This window comes from Amblyomma americanum, chromosome 3, assembly GCF_052857255.1.
Source record: "Amblyomma americanum isolate KBUSLIRL-KWMA chromosome 3, ASM5285725v1, whole genome shotgun sequence".
Taxonomy (NCBI): Eukaryota; Metazoa; Arthropoda; class Arachnida; order Ixodida; family Ixodidae; genus Amblyomma; species Amblyomma americanum.
This window is the reverse complement of record NC_135499.1, coordinates 221,276,647-221,295,606: the sequence shown is the minus strand read 5'-3', so window position 1 is coordinate 221,295,606 and position 18,960 is coordinate 221,276,647. Positions and strand designations below refer to the sequence as shown.

General features: G+C 47.4%; 1 protein-coding gene across 1 annotated transcript in view; it reads right to left on the bottom strand.

Moving 5' to 3' along the window:
* LOC144126137 (cell adhesion molecule DSCAM-like) overlaps nt 1-18,960 on the bottom strand; it is a 265,564-nt gene that overhangs the window by 11,124 nt on the left and 235,480 nt on the right. The window contains exon 4 of the mRNA XM_077660103.1: nt 3,421-3,671. Coding sequence (XP_077516229.1) covers nt 3,421-3,671 — 251 coding nt within the window. The remainder of the gene's footprint in view (nt 1-3,420; nt 3,672-18,960) is intronic.

Here is an 18,960-nt window from a genome sequence, read left to right as displayed (position 1 = left end):
GCACACGTTTCTCGCATTCGTTTTCATTTCTTCCTTTCCCCGCTTTTATGCCACAACTCCTATAGGTAAGCAAACAAAAAATGAAAACTTATCGGCATTCATTTCGGTATCTAACATGTTGTCTTGAGGGAAGAGAACAAGAGTGAGGAATTAGATCGAAAATCGGAGGAAAGATGACTTCCCGCATTTGGCAGCTTTATGTAGCAAGCAAATAAGCAGTGATTTCACTGAACAAAGGGAATACCCCGGTATATTGTCAGCGCTTAACCATGTCCCTATACTTGTCCATGACGTTTGTAGCATCATAATGTGCGCCCGTCGCTATCGTTCAGACAAGTTCATACGACTATTCCGGGTTATATTTTCTTAACTTTTCCAGATTTTTAATAAAATAGTAATTACACATTTATATTTAAGAATCTGTGAGAGACACGTCGGTGCGGTCTTTTGAACTGGATTTTACAGCAAGGCAGACATTATGCACCTTATGTTCGTGCATCAAGCACATCGCCACATGCTCCACGTAGGTGCATGGGATACTTTGGTACAGCTTATATGAATAAATAACTAGACGATTAGTTAAATTAACTAATGCACTTGATTTTTCACTTTAGAGAGAAAGGTTATATTGCGAAATTGATGACTGTCAACATCGAAAGTGAGCCCTGTTTTTTTAATTTTCTTAATCGGCAATGTGGTTCGGAATATGGAATGACAGATACACGCATTCTAAAGTTTGTTGAGCTGGCTTTACCACACTACCTAATTATAAAATGGCGTCGCTGCCATTGGTATCACCGCCGAAATCAAATTAACTTCTTCTACATCATCAAATACACCAGTTGCGAAAATATATGATTAATAAAAAATGCAAGAGACTGCTTTTTACGAATCCCAATGCGGGAAAGCCAACTCAACGAGATTTCAAATGCGTTTTGATGCTCGACATTTCGAAACACATTGCCGATTAAAAAATTTAAAAGCAGGACTCACCCTCAATGTTGACGGTCATCAATTTCGCATATAAACTTGCCCTAGAATAAAAAACAAAAAGTTTATTAGTTGATTTAAGTTAATTAATCGTCTAATTATTGATTATAACGAGGTACATAGTGTCCGCATAGCTGTAGAATCCTGATAAACAGATCGCACCAACGTGCCTCTCACAGTTTCTTAAAGAAAAAATTTGTAAATATTGAAAAAGTGACCGTTCATTTTCAGCATACCGCACAGTGGTGGTTTCCGCACACCAAGACGCAGTACAAACGTCTGTGAAAATAAGTGACACACGCTACACTGCTTTATGAGAAAGGAGACACCAAAGACTTGAAAATTACAGACCGATCAGCTTACTCTCCGTTGCCAACAAGGTATTTGCTAAGGTAATCGCTAATAGAGCCAGGGCAACCTTAGACTTTAATCAACCAAATGATCAGGCAGGCTTTCGTAAAGGATATTCCACAATAGATCATATTCACACTATCAATCAGATGATAGAGAAATGCTCAGAATATAACCAACCCCTATATATAGCCTTCATTGATTACGAGAAAGCATTTGACTCTGTGGAAACCTCAGCAGTCATTCATACAGGCATTGCGGAATATATATATATATATATATATATATATATATATATATATATATATATATATATATATATATAAACTTATAAAGCAGCAGAAACAACAACCATGCCGCCGGTGGGATCCGAACCCACGACCTCCGAATATCGCGTCCGGTGCTCTTACCAACTGAGCTACGGCGACGGCTGTCCAATCTGCTGCTCTCGTGGGTATTTATGTTTATTGCGTGTAAGCGAACCTTGAGAGTGTTCACCAGCGCCACCCTCGTCCATAGCGGCGGACGTAGCACGTCCTGTATTACCGCGAGTGTGACGCGGAACGTCATCTAACGGCGAGGGTGGACACTGTGCTAGAGCCCTCTTATGCTACCTATGGCATCAAGACTGCCAGAACCGAGACCCTCGTTAAGCTATTAACTGACAAGTTAAGCGAAATGAGGGGCTCGTTTGACAAATACATGAAGGAAGCGAACAGTCACCGAAACCAAGGTGCATTGTGGAATGTCTTTTTCTTTGAATTTATAGTGCGGATTAGTGGGAGAAAAATACTACAATTAAGCGTTGATTTAAAGAAAACTACTTATAAAGCAGCAGAAAAAACAACCATGCCGCCGGTGGGATCCGAACCCACGACCTCCGAATATCGCGTCCGGTGCTCTTACCAACTGAGCTACGGCGACGGCTGTCCAATCTGCTGCTCTCGTGGGTATTTATGTTTATTGCGTGTAAGCGAACCTTGAGAGTGTTCACCAGCGCCACCCTCGTCCATAGCGGCGGACGTAGCACGTCCTGTATTACCGCGAGTGTGACGCGGAACGTCATCTAACGGCGAGGGTGGACACTGTGCTAGAGCCCTCTTATGCTACCTATGGCATCAAGACTGCCAGAACCGAGACCCTCGTTAAGCTATTAGAAGACAAGTTAAGGGAAATGAGGAGCTCGTTTGACAAATCCATGATGGAAGCCAACTGTCACCGAAACCAAGGTGCATTGGGGAATGTGTTTTTTTAATTTATAGTGCGGATTAGTGGGAGCAAAATACTACAAAATACTACAATGAACTGCAAATCATGATCAATGAGTTAGACAGACAGAGCAGTACGGTGGGACTAAAAGTTAACATGCAAAAAACCAAAGCAATGTTCAACAGTCTAGCAAGGGAGCAGCAGTCCACAGTTGGCAATGAGGTGCTGGAAGTGGTAAAGGAATTCGTATACTTAGTGCATGTAGTGACAGCTGATCCGGATCATGAGAGGGAAATAACTAGAATGATAAGAATGGGGTGGAGCGCATATGGCAGGTTCTCTCAGATCATGAATAGCAGGTTGCGAATATCCCTCAACAGAAAAGTGTACAACAGCTGTATCTTACCGGTACTCACCTACGGGGCAGAAACGTGGAGAATAACGGAAAGGCTCAAGCTTAAGTTAAGAACCACACAGCGAGCCATTGAAAGGAAAATGATAGGTGTAACATTAAGAGACCGGAAGCGGGCAGAGTGGGTGAGGGAACAAACGCGTGTTAATGACATCCTAGTCGAAATCAAGAGGAAGAAATGGGCTTGGGCAGGGCATGTACTGCGAAGGCAAGATAACCGCTGGTCATTAAGTAAGGGAGTGGATTCCAAGAGAAGGCAAGCGTAGCCAGGGACGGCAGAAGTTTAGGTGGGTGGATGAGATTAGGAAGTTTGCGGGCATAGGGTGGGTGCAGCTGGCAAAGGATAGGGTTAATTGGAGAGACATGGCAGAGGCCTTTGCTCTTCAGTGAGTGGGTGTAGTCAGGCTGATGATGATGATGATTATGATAACACTGCTTTGATTTAAGCGCCTGCTCACCGTCTTGTCGCCGAGGTTGTTCACTATGCAGCTGAGGTAGACAGTCTGGCCCAGCTGAGTGGTGACGTTCCTGGGCGTGGCCGGGTCGAAGGACGGGGCCGCGTGGCCCGCGAACGGCCAGTAGTCCGGCGAGCCCACGTAGCCCAGCTGCTGCTGCTGCGGCTGCTGCTGCTGGGGTCCTGACTTGAGCATGCGGGCCGGCTCGGGGCTGTCCAGCCTTAGCGGCCGCGGGGGCTTGGCCCAGGGGGTCTCTGCGCCAGTGAATCCGAAGAGCGACCCTCAGGCTACGAGGAAAGCAGCGGTCAAAACGGGCACGGAAATGCCACCAGAACAGACGCAAGACACTGCTTTACTGAAAGAAAAAAGGCGTAGAAGGAATTCGGGGATTAAGATAAGGAACCTAGGCAAATAGAGAAACGACGAAAACACGTTGGACCTTTGAAATCCGGTGTGTATCTCTCCGTAGAGACTATCTGTAAGAATGGAGTGCATTCCAGAGAAAGCGTATAGCGCATTCTAAGAAGTCTTCATTGATGGCGGTAGCCGCACTGATGTTTCGGCGAGGCCCTTTGGCTGCTGGACCCTCCCCCCCCCCCCCCCCCCCTCCTGTTCTCCGAGCTGAGCAGCACACACTGTCTCCCTGGATGCTTTCGCGGCATCATGAGTCGCCGCCATCAGCCGCTTTTCTTAACCGGACAGTGCGCCCGCTTCCCTCGCCGCTCCTCGTGCTTTACGCATACCGCCGCGTACAACTGCTGCTCTTCTTCGAACTGGCAGAGTTCTCGCGACCCTCACTGCCTGGCGGTCCACAGCGCCTCTCCGCTTTTCTTTGGCCATAGCGACACGTTCGGCTGCCTTCTCACATTTGGGTGCGGCCACATATGGCTGCCATTGCCGACATAGTCACGCTAACTGTGCTTCGGCTCACAACTTGCTCGGCGTACTTTATTTAGAGGACGCTTCCTATCTTTTCACTCCTCCGGCTCCATTGTTACGCCTGAGCCACTACCTCCACCAAACATTCGGAAGCGCAGAAAGAAAGGATGAAGGATGACGACGACCACGAAGACTGCTTATGCCCTTTAGCTTTGTGCCAGTGCGGTGCATCACGCCACCTGTGCTTTCACAGAGAAACCATACCAGCGCACTCAAAATGTTGAAATCTGTTGCACGCACGCGGCTTTAGTCGCGATCAAGTGGCGCCGTCTGTGCAACATATAGCGATCACAGCACATAGCTTAAGCCGTCCGTCACATTTTTTTCTTCTTTCTTTTAGAACACGTGAGCGTTGGTTAAACTGTCCTACAATAACTGATGTGTACAGGGTGAACCACTCTTAAGGTGAACACTCGAGTGTGTGGCTGCGCTCCCGGCCGCGCAACAATGCGAAGTGGCCGGCTACGCGCAGCAGCACCTCCAGATCATTCTGCGCGAAGGCCACTTTGCGCGGCCGTGTCGAACACACTCGTGTGCTCACAATAAGAGCGGACCACCCTGTACTTCCTTTCTTAAGTCGAACAAGAGTGTCCCTTTTCTTCGCTTCTGATCAGCTCTTTACTTAGATCGGCCTTGTATAAGCACTCAGCACAGGAGGCCCGTTTGATGTTTTCGCATTCTGGATAACGAGCGTGGAGCGCTAGGTCATGCATATGATGCAACGTTTTTCAGTGCAGACAAGCCAAGCGTACATTAAATTGTTCCCTTGACTGAACATGCTGTCCAAGTTTCTGGATGAGGAACCGTTCAAAGAGTTTCGTTCTGTAGATTGGATTGTGAGCGCCTACACTAGCTGGATTCGGCAGCGTTGCAAGGGCATGTCTGCCACTAAAGCACCTTGGAATCCCATTAAGCTCATACAAACACAGTGCGCATTACTCTAAGCATCGCATATCGACTCTACAGCGCCACGTTCACTTTCGTCCAACTAGGTTTATCAGTAAACTGCAGGGCCACCGTCTGGAACTGTAACATTCACTGCGCCAGGACTTATATTCAACGCTTTCACAGAATATTCGCGACATTCTATGAAGGTCGTCCTTTGGGGCTATGAGACGCCATTACTTTTTCAGATCTGTCGGCGCTGGTGGGCTTGATTTAATCCGTCTTTATGTGCGGCAGACTATTTCCCGTTTCATATTTTTCAGAGCTGCTTCCCACTCATGATAGCTCGTGCGTTCCTGCAAGCCAATTTCGTAAACGCTTTGCTTAACTTCCATGTTTCTTCTAACTTTTCCGACTTGTTTATGGGGTTCATGCTTAAGTGTGCTTCGCTGTACGTTTTCTAGTAATTCTTCCTTCCACTTCATTCTTAATTTCACTGTTTCGCAAGCAGCTGTACAAAAATTTCATCGCAGTGTTCTATCCTCCGAACATGCGCCGTTCAATGTGCTTTGACTTGTCGTGACGTAATGTACAGGGTTGGTCAAAAGTTTCTAGGACAAAAGGCCCACTTTGGGGCCTTGTATTGGACCATTTACGACACCACCGAAGCTCGACACCGGTGGAGGGTGAGAAGTCTCATCCTCACCCCTGAGTACCTCGGTAGCTTCAAAGGCGCCGTACATATCTGAATACATTGCTCAGAAGCAGCTCCTGTGGCCATGGGAACTTTTGAATAACTATCTACGTGTACATGTAAGATATCACACTCACCGTACACAGCCACTTTTTTTTTATAAGCTGCACACTGACACCTTGGCCCGTTATAGCATGGTTGCAGAAAAGTGATATCTTCGTGCCGTCAGGAAATTTCCGCCTCTGTGGCGGTTCAGATGAAGTTCAGTATATTGCTCAATCTGTTGCAAGGATGCGGTACTCTGATATAGTGTGATACACCTCTAGAAAGAAGCGGCCAATGCCCCTCATAGGAGGCCTTCCAGACAAAGGCGTCGGCCGATTTGAATGGCATCGAGTTTAATCCGTGGTTATTTCCCAGTCACGCCTGGGGATTTACCACGGGTTAACCTTGCCGTCAGGAAAGTGTTCTACAGGGCACTGTGGAGGAGTGAACTGCAATTCTCATATTGTGCGGCACGTTGCAATTTACTGATGAGCACTTAGATATGTTCTTTCTTATTGGACTGCACAGTCTATGTAAAACTCTTTTGATAGACCGCCACGGTACATTTGTTGTTTCGACGAATTTGAGACTTCTGCTGTTTTTTTTTCAAGAACATGTATCAACTGACCCAGTTTTCAACTCTAATTCAAGGATAAAACCTCACTTTAGAAAAAAATGATTGTTTATCTTGGGGAACTGTATGGCCAAAAAGACTTCAAACACGACTGGCACTTCCCCTTGGTCACATATGATCGACCTTGGCTCACTACCAGCGTGTTGTTGTCCCGAGATGTTTTGTTAGATAAATTTCCTCTCGCTTCATTGATTTTCTCTAAATAGTTATGCACATAGAACATAATTTCACTGTAATAAATATCATGCTTGCAGAAATAAAATTCTTGCAGTGGGCGAGTGGTTAGAGCAGTCGAGAAGCGAAGCTGCTCGCTTCGCCCTGACGTTGGCTCGAATCCTGACAGAAGTGTTTTTTTTTTCTTTTGCTGGATACCGCTCGGCCAAAAAAAAATTGACTTTGGATGCCCTTTGTTGTGCTGGCTTAGGCGCGAACTTCACCACGATTTCTGGAAACTGCTCGCATGGATTTGTCGAGAAGAGCAGAGACGAATGCAGCTTCTTTTTTCATACTGTGGCGATTTGGAAATCATCACATGGCAACATTCCCCCATTATTAATTCCAGATTTCTTATCTGCAACAGAGTTGTTTTAGGATGCTGAGGTGTACTGTGTTTTTTATGTATTTACATTTATTCGTTGATCGTGTGCTCTTAGAGCGTGAGATTTATTGTATTGTATTTTAATGTGCTGCATGTATTTTCAAACAAAAAGATAAAATTATGCCTGAGTTGGAAACTCAGATAAGTACTCCAGGAAGAACTTTTTTAATGCATAGGCTTTAGTAATGTTCTATGTAAATGAGACGACGACGACGATGATGATGATGAAATGAAACGACTGGCATCCTTGGCTTCAGTCCCTGAACTATTTGCTATGCAGTACCCTTAAGTGTAGTTGAAATGCGGTCCTACTCAGGTACTCGTCTCGGGGTTTACAGTACGACGAAACCGCGACGTGAGGATAAGTGCAGTACGGCTAGTCGACAACGCCAGCGGCACACTACAGCTAGCGCTTTGTATGCAAGCATTGCAATGAAACGCGGAAGGGACGTGAGCGGTGCCTTGCTTTCCACTCCCATATGAACAGTACATTTTGGACAGAATATTGTTCGCTGAAAAAAAAAGGGAAGAGGGGTCAATGCGGTTTTCAAAATCATCATTTCTGGCTCAAGAAGGCGGGTGAGAGAATTGGGTAGGAGGGGGTCGGGGGGAGCCCCAAACCTGCATGTGAGAACGGTAACGTGTTCACAGCAGTCGAAACAGCTTTTGTTTTGACTCTTGGCAATTGGTAATTGGTTTTTGGGGAAAAGGAAATGGCGCAGTATCTGTCTCACATATCGGCGGACACCTGAACCGTGCCGTAAGAGAAGGGACAAAGGAGGGAGTGAAAGAAGAGAGGAAGCAAGATATGCTGCAGTGGAGGGCTCCGGAATAATTTAGACCACCTGGGGATCTTAAACGTGCACTGACGTCGCACAACACACGGGCGCCTTAGCGTTTCGCCTCCATCGAAACGCGGCCGCCGCGGTCGGGTTCGACCCCGGGAACTCCGGATCAGCAGCCGAGCGCTCTAACCACTGAGCCACCGCGGCGGGTGTTTTGACTCTTCTGTGCAAACAATGGGAACGTGTCTATAGCGTGCAGTGGAGAAACAAAAAACGTTTTCTGTATTGTGAATGCGTGAGACGAGTTCTCCATTGCGCTCTTGCCTGCATGAACTCCTAAAACTTTACCTGGGGTGTAGCAGGTGGGTTTGCAGTTTGCGGGCCAGAAAATGGAAGGTAGAAAAAAGACGCCCTTCACTGCTTGTCACTAACATTGCGCAGTGGAATATTTGCGTCACTGACGTCATAATCATCATCGTCACTGGTTACGTGGACTGCAAAACAAATGCCTCTCACACTGACCTTCAATTTAAGCCTCCCCGGCGGCAGCAGTGTCCATGATTATCTCAGTTTTTTTTTCCTTTTTTATACTCTGCCCATGTAACTCTCTGTCGTCCCCTGCTACCTTGTATCCCTTCCTTTCGAGTCCACCCTGTCAATCTAAAGGACCATCGGCCATCGGTTTGCCGTGTATAAAGAAGCAAACTGCGAGCTCCTTGCCCATATATGTGAACCGCAAACACCATGAAGACATCGCAAAATAAAAATTAAAAAAACGACCTGGCCTGGCGACCTCACATTCTTAATGAGGACAAGACGCCCATGAAATAAATGACATTTAGGAACTTGCAAAACTCTTCTGCTGTGAGTGTTCTCGCTCGTGATAAGAGAGTTTCGGCACATGCAGCAGCCTATTTTTTTTCGTATTAAACGCACTTATGTCTTTTCTCCCTGAAAGGACTTAAATCTCAGCGACAGTAGAATAAGATTTGCAGTAGCAATAGCATAATATCGCAACAAGAAAAAAAAAAACGTGCTCCGAGCCAGTCCTTGGCAGCGTTACTGTAAAGAACAAGCGTGACAACGCCTAGAAAATAGACGAGACTCGAAGGCATTAACGCGCCAGTCCAGCCTGCAGAGAGAGTCTGCAATACGGTGTTTCTTAAGGGATGGAAAGAGGAAAAGTCCAACACAGCCTCATCACGAGAAAGAAGAAAAAAACAAACAAACAAAGAAAATCCTCCCTGATAAGGCGGTGCGGCCCAGGCAACTCCTGCGTCAAAAACGCCGTATAGTGCGCCGCCCTCGGCTCGGGCAGCTAGTGAATCAGCCTGCCAGATGATACGATTAGAGCGAAGGCCCTCCGGACACGGCGGATACTCCTCGAGACACATGCTTGCATTAACGCCCGCCGCGAGCCGGAGAGCGCCTTAAACGCGATCGGCATAAATACTGAAGAGCAAATGCGAAAAGAAAGGAACGGAATCCGGAGGCAGCAGGAGGGTTCACTAACAGCGCGGGCTGCACGCCATTAGGCCCGCTTCTAAATGGCCGTGCCTGGGAACTAGACCGGGTGAGTGCCGTGCGTCTTCATCTCGGCTCCGCCTTTTGCGGACGGCATCAGAGGGCGCTATAAGCGGACGGCGGATGAAGAAGGCTCTCCGCCTTGTATGACTCGAGACAGTGCGAACATTGCGTTGCTCAGTTTAGCTATAAACCGAAGGGAATGCGAATCGAATAATGATAGAACTGAATCGAGTACGAATCGAAAATTCGCATAATTGTTCGCTACTTGTGCGAATATCCGTACAAAATGAATATTTATGCTAAACAGCGAAAAGCTAGCGGCAGCGCTGTGACTGACGAACCCAGACAAAACCAAACGTCCTGAGGACGTCCTCAAATGATCGGAACGTCCTCATCTCGAACAGGGCATTCTGAGTACATTTTGACTGCATCGATGGCTAAATGTCCTCATGTGGATGTCCTCAGTTTGCACTTTGCTGGACGGCTCGAGGATTAAAATTCCTCAAATGTCCTACTATCGTACTGTCAATACTGGGAAACTAAACTGAGATCAAACTAGCTTCATCTCTCGCTCTCTGCTCTCATTAATTAAAAACTACAGGCTTATTAAACGATATGTGCGTACAATAGTGATATAATGAAGGAAACCCTTGTGAACCCAAAATTATATGCCTTGAGGAGATATCTTAAGATATTGTTGCTTTTACACCTGTTCTTATGTATCACATACTTCTGATGGGGTTGGACTGTTTAGATTTTTGGGCCACTCACTTTTTCCATTCAGGCAGGAGAATTCAACTCCAGAGAGCTATAGCTCTCTGCGGCCCATGGTAGACCCGTGCTGTGCCTCTTATTTTTGCTTATGCTGGCTACCCTCGCTACATTAGCTTTGAATACGGCACTCCCAAGAAAAAAAATATCTTGATACAAATCCTGAAGTAGTACTGAAAACGCCCCCGAATATCATCCTCCAAACATCCTGAGTATGCGCAACGGATGGAGAAATGGATCCTATTTGGACTGTTTGAGGACCAGTTAGAGACAGCCTGAGGACGTCTGAACATCCTGACGTGGACATCCTGAGGTCATACTCAGGACGTCTTTGCGTCGTTGTCTGGAGAGTTAAAGCTGTCGCTGTCGAAAGGCGCGCAGCGATCTCAACTATGAGAGATATGGTGCACGAATTCAGAATATCAACTCTGTGACCGTCATTTCATGCGCCTCGGAAAATTACCTTTGCTACTGACAATGATGGTGAAGAGACTAGGGCCACATCTCATTTGATGAGAGGGACAAGAGTTACGAGTTATGAGCCTCCGACATCAGGCGCGAAGACAGGGTGCTGGACCTGGCTGAACCCACCGCGTCGCCAAGTATTGAAGGTCGTCAGTTTGGGCATCATGAACGCCGCCACACGAATGGACCACACCGCGACGCTGAATGCGCTGACCGCTCGCGGCAGCATGCTGTGCGGCGTCGAAGTGGGCCCGATTCGAACTTGAGATCGCATTCGATTCGTTTCGGATATTTGTGAATGTTCATTATTTGATTCGTTGAACGAATCGAATAGGAGGGTATTCGATTCGATTTTCGAAAATTTGAAATATTCGCGCAGCCCTGCGGAAACAGCAGTTCCTGCACGCTTACCTACAATGTTTTAAGACTGTTTTACGCCATGTCGATCACGAGCAAATTGCAGCTGAGATTAGACATCTTAGAGGCATTGGATGAGGGTCATGACATCATCTTCCAGTGGTTACCAGGAACTGTTGCATTGTCTCAAACGACGCAGCTGACGCTGCAGCTTGGCCGAAATTAGATTTTAGCGTCTTGGTCATCCCCAGGAAACTCGGCATGCTGCCCGCACCGCCTCGAATCCTTACTTCAACTGAATCCGCCGTCGGGCCTCTCCTGCTGCGATGCTACGCTCTTGTGTCGCAGTTGGCTGGGAGTGTCGTTTACAAATGCCAACCCCCACTTAATCGCTATGGCAGACTGTCCTGCGTATGAGAACTGCGGGTGCGACGAAACAACAGAGCACCTACCTTGTGTCCTCCTGGCTGCAACGCTGCCCCGCTTAGACCCTCGCCCTCTTATAGAAGCCAAGCTACTGTGTCTTGGGACTAAACCGTCATCGCAGAGGGCAGCCATGAAAGCGCTTTTAAAGTTCCTGAAGGACTCAGTACTGAGTTCAAAGTTTTACACTTTCATTGTGTGCCCTGCTAGTAATGGCCTACGGACACGTGGAATGGTGACCTCTCTTTCCTGTCTCCATTTCTATCTCTCCCTCTGTTCCCCTTCCCACGTGTGTGATAGCATACCGGGCGTAACCCAGTTAACCTCCCTGCTTTTCCCTTAATTTTTCTCTCTCTCTGCACGTTGAGGAGTCGGCTTGGTGTTGATGAGCTCGCAGACAAGAGGGCAGCAGCTTGGCGTAGTTAGTGGTCCACATTTTAAGCTGAACCGCACGAGAGACACGACGCACGAGAACGAGAATCGCAAGGCTGGTGCGTGTTCGGTGCTTCTAGTCTTGGCGCCCGTCTCTCGTGCACTGTTCGAGGTTTGCAAACGCCGCAAACGATTTTAAGCAGCGTTTATTTCTGGGTCAGTTGGAGCGTACTCACCTGAGAAACAAAGCTCAACGAGAAAAGAAACGCGTACACGAGGCAATAACGACGCAAGGATGTCGTCGACCGTGGGCTGTTTTCTTCTGTACGCCTTTGTTTCCCGTTGGCTTTTTTTCTCTATTGGCAAACCTCTGTACGAATTTTAGTGCACTATAGGATAGTTTGTCTCTTTTGGGTGTGAGCAGCAGAGGCGGACGATAAAAATTTACTGCCGGACCCAAAAGAACAACGATATACTATCGGGGACAGACGTCTCTACGACGCTAGAAAAGCGATTTAGGCCCACATAGGTACAACGCTTTTCAGGGATTACATCATTTCAATACATTAAAGAACGCGAGTTTGACTTTCCCCTCCTTAAGTGTGATCTCGACCCGGCTTCTAATAACAGCGCCAGCGGCTTCGTTTCGGCTGACACGTCCTAGGGACTTTTGTCTCCGCCTGTAGCAGCTGCAATACTCCTGCACACTCGCGCGAACTGTTACCGCCACAGTCGCGCCGTGACGATAACACTCAGCTGTGTGCGGCTATTGCCGAGCGCATTCTTTGCATGCGCAAGAATATCCCATTCCTTTCGCTTTACGCGGAATAAGGACGTTGACAAAAGGCGCACTCGATGAGCCTAATCAAATAACAGGAACTCGGCTTGATTTTTTATTTTCTCGCTTCTCTTCTACCCGGCGCACGCAGCCGGAGCACTCGCTCCAGAGGAACGGAGGGAGCGGATGCCCGGATGATGGGAAGGAAACGGCAAGCGGCGCTGGGGTGCAAGAGCAAAAGAGCGAGGGTGAAAGCCCGACGTCGGAGACAGCTCAAAACTAAGAGCACTCGGAGGAGGGAGAAGGCGAGGGCGGCTCGCAGGCAGCGACCATTAAATATACACCGCTGCCATCTCGGTTCTCTTAAGCGAGTCCTCGGCGGTGCATGCGCCGCCGTACAGGATCCTGGCATTCGTACGCTTAACGTCCCGGGAAACGAAGACGGGCTCCGAGCATAACAGTTTCTGCGGCTTGGGCAATCTATGAAGCGGACGAGTCCGGATCCGATTAAGGGAAGACGACCCGGCGCGCGCCGCATATGTGCGGCTAATAATGAGAAACGGCTCGGGTTAGGGCTCTCGGATGTTCTCCCGGCGAGCGGACAGATGGCCCGGCCGCGCAGCCTGCGACTGCGGCCTGGCTAACAGAGGGCGTATCTTTGGCTCCTGCATGTATTGATGAAACGGTGACGGTCGTTTGCGAAAGACTCTTAGATGTTCGCCGCGGCGAAACAGAAAGAGTAGTAACTTCAAGGAAAGGGAGAATGTAGATACCTAACAGAAGAGGCTGGGGAAGCCGACCCATTCGAGACGCGAGGGTAAGCAACGCTGGGCTACCTGCTCCAGGAGAGAATAAAACTAGTCTTGATTTCTCGCCGGGCGCTTTCGGAAGACCCTGAAAGGCGCAATTTGTGCTTCCAATGAAGCAACATTGTCGCAAACCTCGCAGTAGGCTGGCAGCATCGTAAGAAAGTGACCATAACTGTCGAAACAACGGCGGAACGCACCTCAATATCCATTTATGTATATCCGTTCTCGATGCGAATGCGTGAGCATCCGCCTCTCTGCGTGAGCATCCGCCAGCCGATGAATCTTACAACTTAAATTTTGTTTTTATCTAGTGCACGGCAGCGCATGGCAGCAACTCGGGTCATGAGCCTCTGTCCTCGACACGCTACCTAGCCCCTCTGTTTAGGCAACCATTGCTGATTTGTAGAACATACAGTGAAATTTAGGCACTGCACACCTCACACACTTCTCTGATCTGTAATTTGTGGAATGCAACTTTTTGATGAAGACGCTCTCGATAGCACTGCAAAACCGAAACCCGCAAAATGTGGCGCTTAACCTGGGTGCGGCGCTGCCTGCGCTGTGCCTTTGAATATATATACCGTGCTGTTTAAGTAGATGGTGGGAGCTATTTGGTGTGCTTGACCTAAATGCATGTTCGACGTCTGTCTACAACGCCAGCCCGATTAACGATACCGACGTCACTTATTCAATATTAACGCCGGAAGGCTGAAAGTTATCGCGCAAAATTAGCACGCAATAAGCAAATATGAAGAAAACTTTGGTTGACCGTCTTTAGAAATCGGCTCTGCAAATTTGTGTCTGGTGTTTTCTTCCTTGAGTTAAATATTACATTGCATTGCTCTACTCTATACGGATACGAGAAGTGTGACACCTTTCGAAACGTTTTGACCAGCCGCTTTCGAAATCATATGCCGTCTAAACTTAGTGCGCGAAACGTGAAGATGACGGCGAGCATTTCGGGGTGCGTTTCGCAAGAACAATCTCGTTTCGTGTAGCCTGCTGGGCTGCAGGTCAGTGAGCGTGTACCGGTCTTACTTAGCTGCAATCTTTTGTTGTTACTTTTTTGGTGGTATGGAGCTCCATTAAAGGTACCTAAAGGCAGGGCATCACTGAATGACTTGAAGGAAGCGCACCCACAGAAATATCTGCGGTTGGCATTTTGCAAAAGCAGTACGAAAATAAGGCGCTAAATAACGCTGTCGTTGCCAAGTAGAAACCATGCGGCTCTCAACCAAAACAATGTCTCGAAGCACTTACGTCCAGTTTCATCACTTACGCGCTCCACTTGTTCGCTTTTCTCTCGCACATGGCCGCTCTGCGCCCTTCTGTCTAAGAACGGCCGTTAGGCGCCGCCACTTACGAAGACGCCGCCGACAGAACGCAGATCCGGCGGGCAGCCAACGGTGAAGCGACAGCTACTGTGCTGCGAAGCCGCGTGGTAGGCAGCTCCCTCCCCCGGTCGTAACCGAGAAGCTGCAGGCTCTTTGCTTTCCGCTGCCGCCACTTTGGGCCGGGTCGGCGACAAGCGAACGCCGCTGAATCGCGCGCGCGCTCGCGCACGCCACCAACTCTAGCGGCGGCGTGTTCCGTGGACGACATTAACGTTGAGTAATGGGCCGAGATGGGAGGAGGCGTTGCTTCGGCCGTCAGGGCCGGGTCGCACCAGAAAAGGAGCCGCGCTCTTTCTTCTTTGGCCATTGAGAGATGGCGGCGGAACAAGAGCAAGAGGGCTTCCGCGCTGCAATTCTGCACCCAGTGCCTTGTCGGGCTTCGCTCAGGGCGGCCGCTTCAACTCTAACGACTCCGGAAAACTGCCGCCGTTTTCCCTCGACTTCTCGTCCTGCCCTCTGCCGCCTCCTTTTCCTTCTAATTCGCCGCCTTTTGTACCCCCTTTTTTCTTTTTCTTGGGGCAACCTCTTTCCCGCTGCCCCTGCCGTCGCCTCTGTCGCCCTTAGCGCGCCAGGCAGCGTAGGCGTACAGCGGTCTGGGACATTGAAACGAAGCTCGTAACGGCGCAGTAAACTGAACCGCGCTAGCGAAGTGCAAACGACAGCGCTGCAGCGGCCGCGTTGCCGTCGACGCTGCGTGTCGTGCAGGCGCTCTCTGGTCGATCGACTCTCGAGGCGTGCGAAGGGATTAGAGGCGCTCTCTCGAGTAAAGAGGTTGTTCGTAGATGACGCAGACATGGTCGCGTCTGGTTGTCCCGCTGCGCTTCCTCTTGCTTTCATTTGCCCTAACTTCCCCGGCCGTGAGTGAGGCCGACGTAATAGATTTAAATGGCAACGCGCTGCGATCAGGGAACATGATGCGGCGCCGACAAACGGGAGGGAGCGAGGCGATGGCGTCGCAAGTGCCAAGTTTGCGCTTTTTGTGCGCGAAAGCTTCTTGCGTCAGCGAAATGACTCTCGTGTTTTCTGAGACAGAAAACGCTACTCTGCGGTCTTTACGGGGAAGCACAGCGCAGGAGGCGGCGGCTTCGTTTTTCACTTTCGGCGACAGCAGCTCGAACTCCTCGAAGCTCTAGAGTGCGTTCGTATCGGCCTTGTAGCTAAGTTTTTTTTTTTCGATAACACTGTAGTGACCCGCATAAAAAAAAATTAATGGTAATGCGCGAAGATAAGAAGCAAAAGATTTTCCAGAACGATTTAGCTGACGCTCGCGGTTCGCTTTTGGTATGTACTACATGTAGGAAGAAAAATGCCAACTTCTCCAGCTTATGTGCTCCAGCGAGACGTCATGCTAAAGTGCGTTATTAACGTCGTTAGTGCATCTTATAGTTTTGAACACCGTACTGCATAAGCGATCCTTGCACGCTCTTTCTTGTTTGACGTAGTGGGGGGCCTCGGAATTCACCGATAGCACCAACTAGCCCAACGTCGTATTTTACCAATTTTTCGCGAAGCCTTTTTGTTTTGCGCAGTGTTTTAAAGGGACATTAAGGACAACTCCATGCAATTACAGATCTCAGTAAAAATTTATTCGTTGGCTCTTCCTTGGTATGTTCGCGGTTGTCCACCAGCAAAAGAAGCATTTAATGCTGAAAATTTTCATAACTTTCCTGCCAATCGACTGAAACTCGTGACGTCTTTAGCGAAAAGGATGGGTTGCCACTGTTTTTGAAGTGAATGGTAATGTAGCATAACCTCCGGTATCCGCGCTGAATATTTAGTGTCGACGAATGCCGTTTACTTGCGAAACCGAACGGTGATGACGACACCTGTATTTCGTTGTTCGGTCTTGTCTAGCTTATAAAAGCTCCGTTTTCGGCGAGAGCGGTCTCTTTGTCGTTAGAATGCCGTAGCCTATAGATAAAGGTCACTTCAGTTTATCCTCAGTGTCCCTTTAACACCAAAAGCTGGCTGTATACCCCTCACAAAAATTTCTCTAGACAGTCTCTAGACTGTCTGTAGACTTCTGTCTATGAAGTCTATAAACTCTTTATAGACAAATCATGGAGAACAGTCTGCAGGCAATACAAATCCAATAGACAGTCTATAGACAGTGTATAGATGTATGGCCATACGTGCACTTTAGTAGACTTAAATGTATCGACATTCTATAGACTACCAAAAGACAAAAAGAAATATCTATAGGTATGCAATATAGTCTATAAGAAGTCCATAGACTGTCTATAGACCATTTTTGTAAGATGATGCAACGCTTTCTTTCGTGATAAGAAGCCCTCATGCTCATATGTAGGCACAAGGGATCCGAATGCCATAGAAAAGAGGAACCAAGTGATACATCAGACGTTTTTAGCATACCGCAGACATATTCGCGTAGACGTATACCGATTTACCGGACGCCGGACGCGCACGCACAGTGGCTCCGCCTGGCCCCACCCATGTTACTGCGCGTGCGCAGGAGGCATCCGTTGAACCGGTATACGTCTGCGCTAATACGCCCCTGGTATGGTGAAAACGTCTATTAGAGATCTTAAGCATGAGTGGAGAGGTACCAGTGTAGATGTCAAATCAAATCAAATCAAATCGTTTTTATTCACCAGATATTCACTGGTTGGAGCACATGGGCTAAAAGCTGCTCGAGGCAGCTTGACGAGGCCCAGGTGACCATTACAAGATAGGGCGTGGTGAAACGTGAAAACACTACAATGTAGACACCTTAAGATAAACAGCGCAGAAACAACGAAAACTGACGTGTTCACACGTGCGCTACAGAAGTACTCAGAGATCAAGATATATAGTACATAAAACATTCTAGCTCCAATAAATAAATCATGTAATAAAACATTGTAATCAAGGCATTAAGTTCTGAGACGTATCATATTTCCCATACATAACAGCCGGAAAACTGCTAGAAATGGCAGACATTCGCCAGTTATACATTAATTAAAACACCACAGCACATATGTCAACTAAAAAAAATGGCAACAAAGTACAACAAAACAGGTGCACTAGGTCATGTGAAAAGCACAACTTATTCAACAGATATGTTGCGTAAGTCTAGTAATCAGAGCACTGATTCATGCGTTTTTTATTCTGAGATGTTAAGAAATTGTTTCCTCAACTGGTTTAGTGTGGGCTTAGTATCATAAGTGTACCTTTTTAGTAGTGATGGGAGATTATGTTTTAGTGACTGGTTTTTATAATTAGTGCGGAAGCGCGAGACGAACCAAATATCAGAGTTTCTTGTTGAAACGGTACTTTCGTGACGTTTTAATAACGCGGTGGCAATTAAGAAGTTATGAAAGAAACCTCGCGAAAGATAAAATAAAATGAGATGTATGAGATGTATACCGGTTAACTAGGTGCCTCCTGTTCACGCACAGCGAAAGGGGCGATGCCAAGCGGGGCCTATGCGCATGCGCAGACTGCGTTCGGTAAACCAGTAAACGTCTACGCTCGTACGGCTCTGGTATGATAAAGGCCTCTACGAAATCCTACAACCAGCCTTCCACCCCAGCAGAGCATGCTGCCCCTTTTCACTGATATTTCATCGTGAATTTTTTTCATGATTTAACAATAAATTAGTTAAGATCCACATTCCCCGATTTTATTAGAGTAATTTACTGCTATAAATCAACTTGTTTAATTTTTATTTAAGAAATGGTTTGTTCATAGTGTTCTTCTTTCATCACCAAACTTGCTTCAAATACTCCTGTTTTAAAAGAAATTGCGTTCCCTGTTTATCGTCCAAAGTGCACCACCTCAACGGTTTTGGGATGATGGACTTTACAGTATTCATTTCTAACTTTTTTTGCACTTTTAGGTTCAAGGACATAAATTCCCGGAACTGTAGCTTAAACTGTAAATGGGGAATATGGGCTGCGGCGCAATTAGTCAAATTGTGAACGTTACCATTAAATAATATGCAAGAAGCCGCGTTTGAATAGTGAATAATATTCGTTAATAAAGAAAAATGAAACAACTTTAAAGGTACCGTGTCTTGGAACATGCTATCTCAGGCATGGGTCTCAACAAGAAGGAATATAAGACTG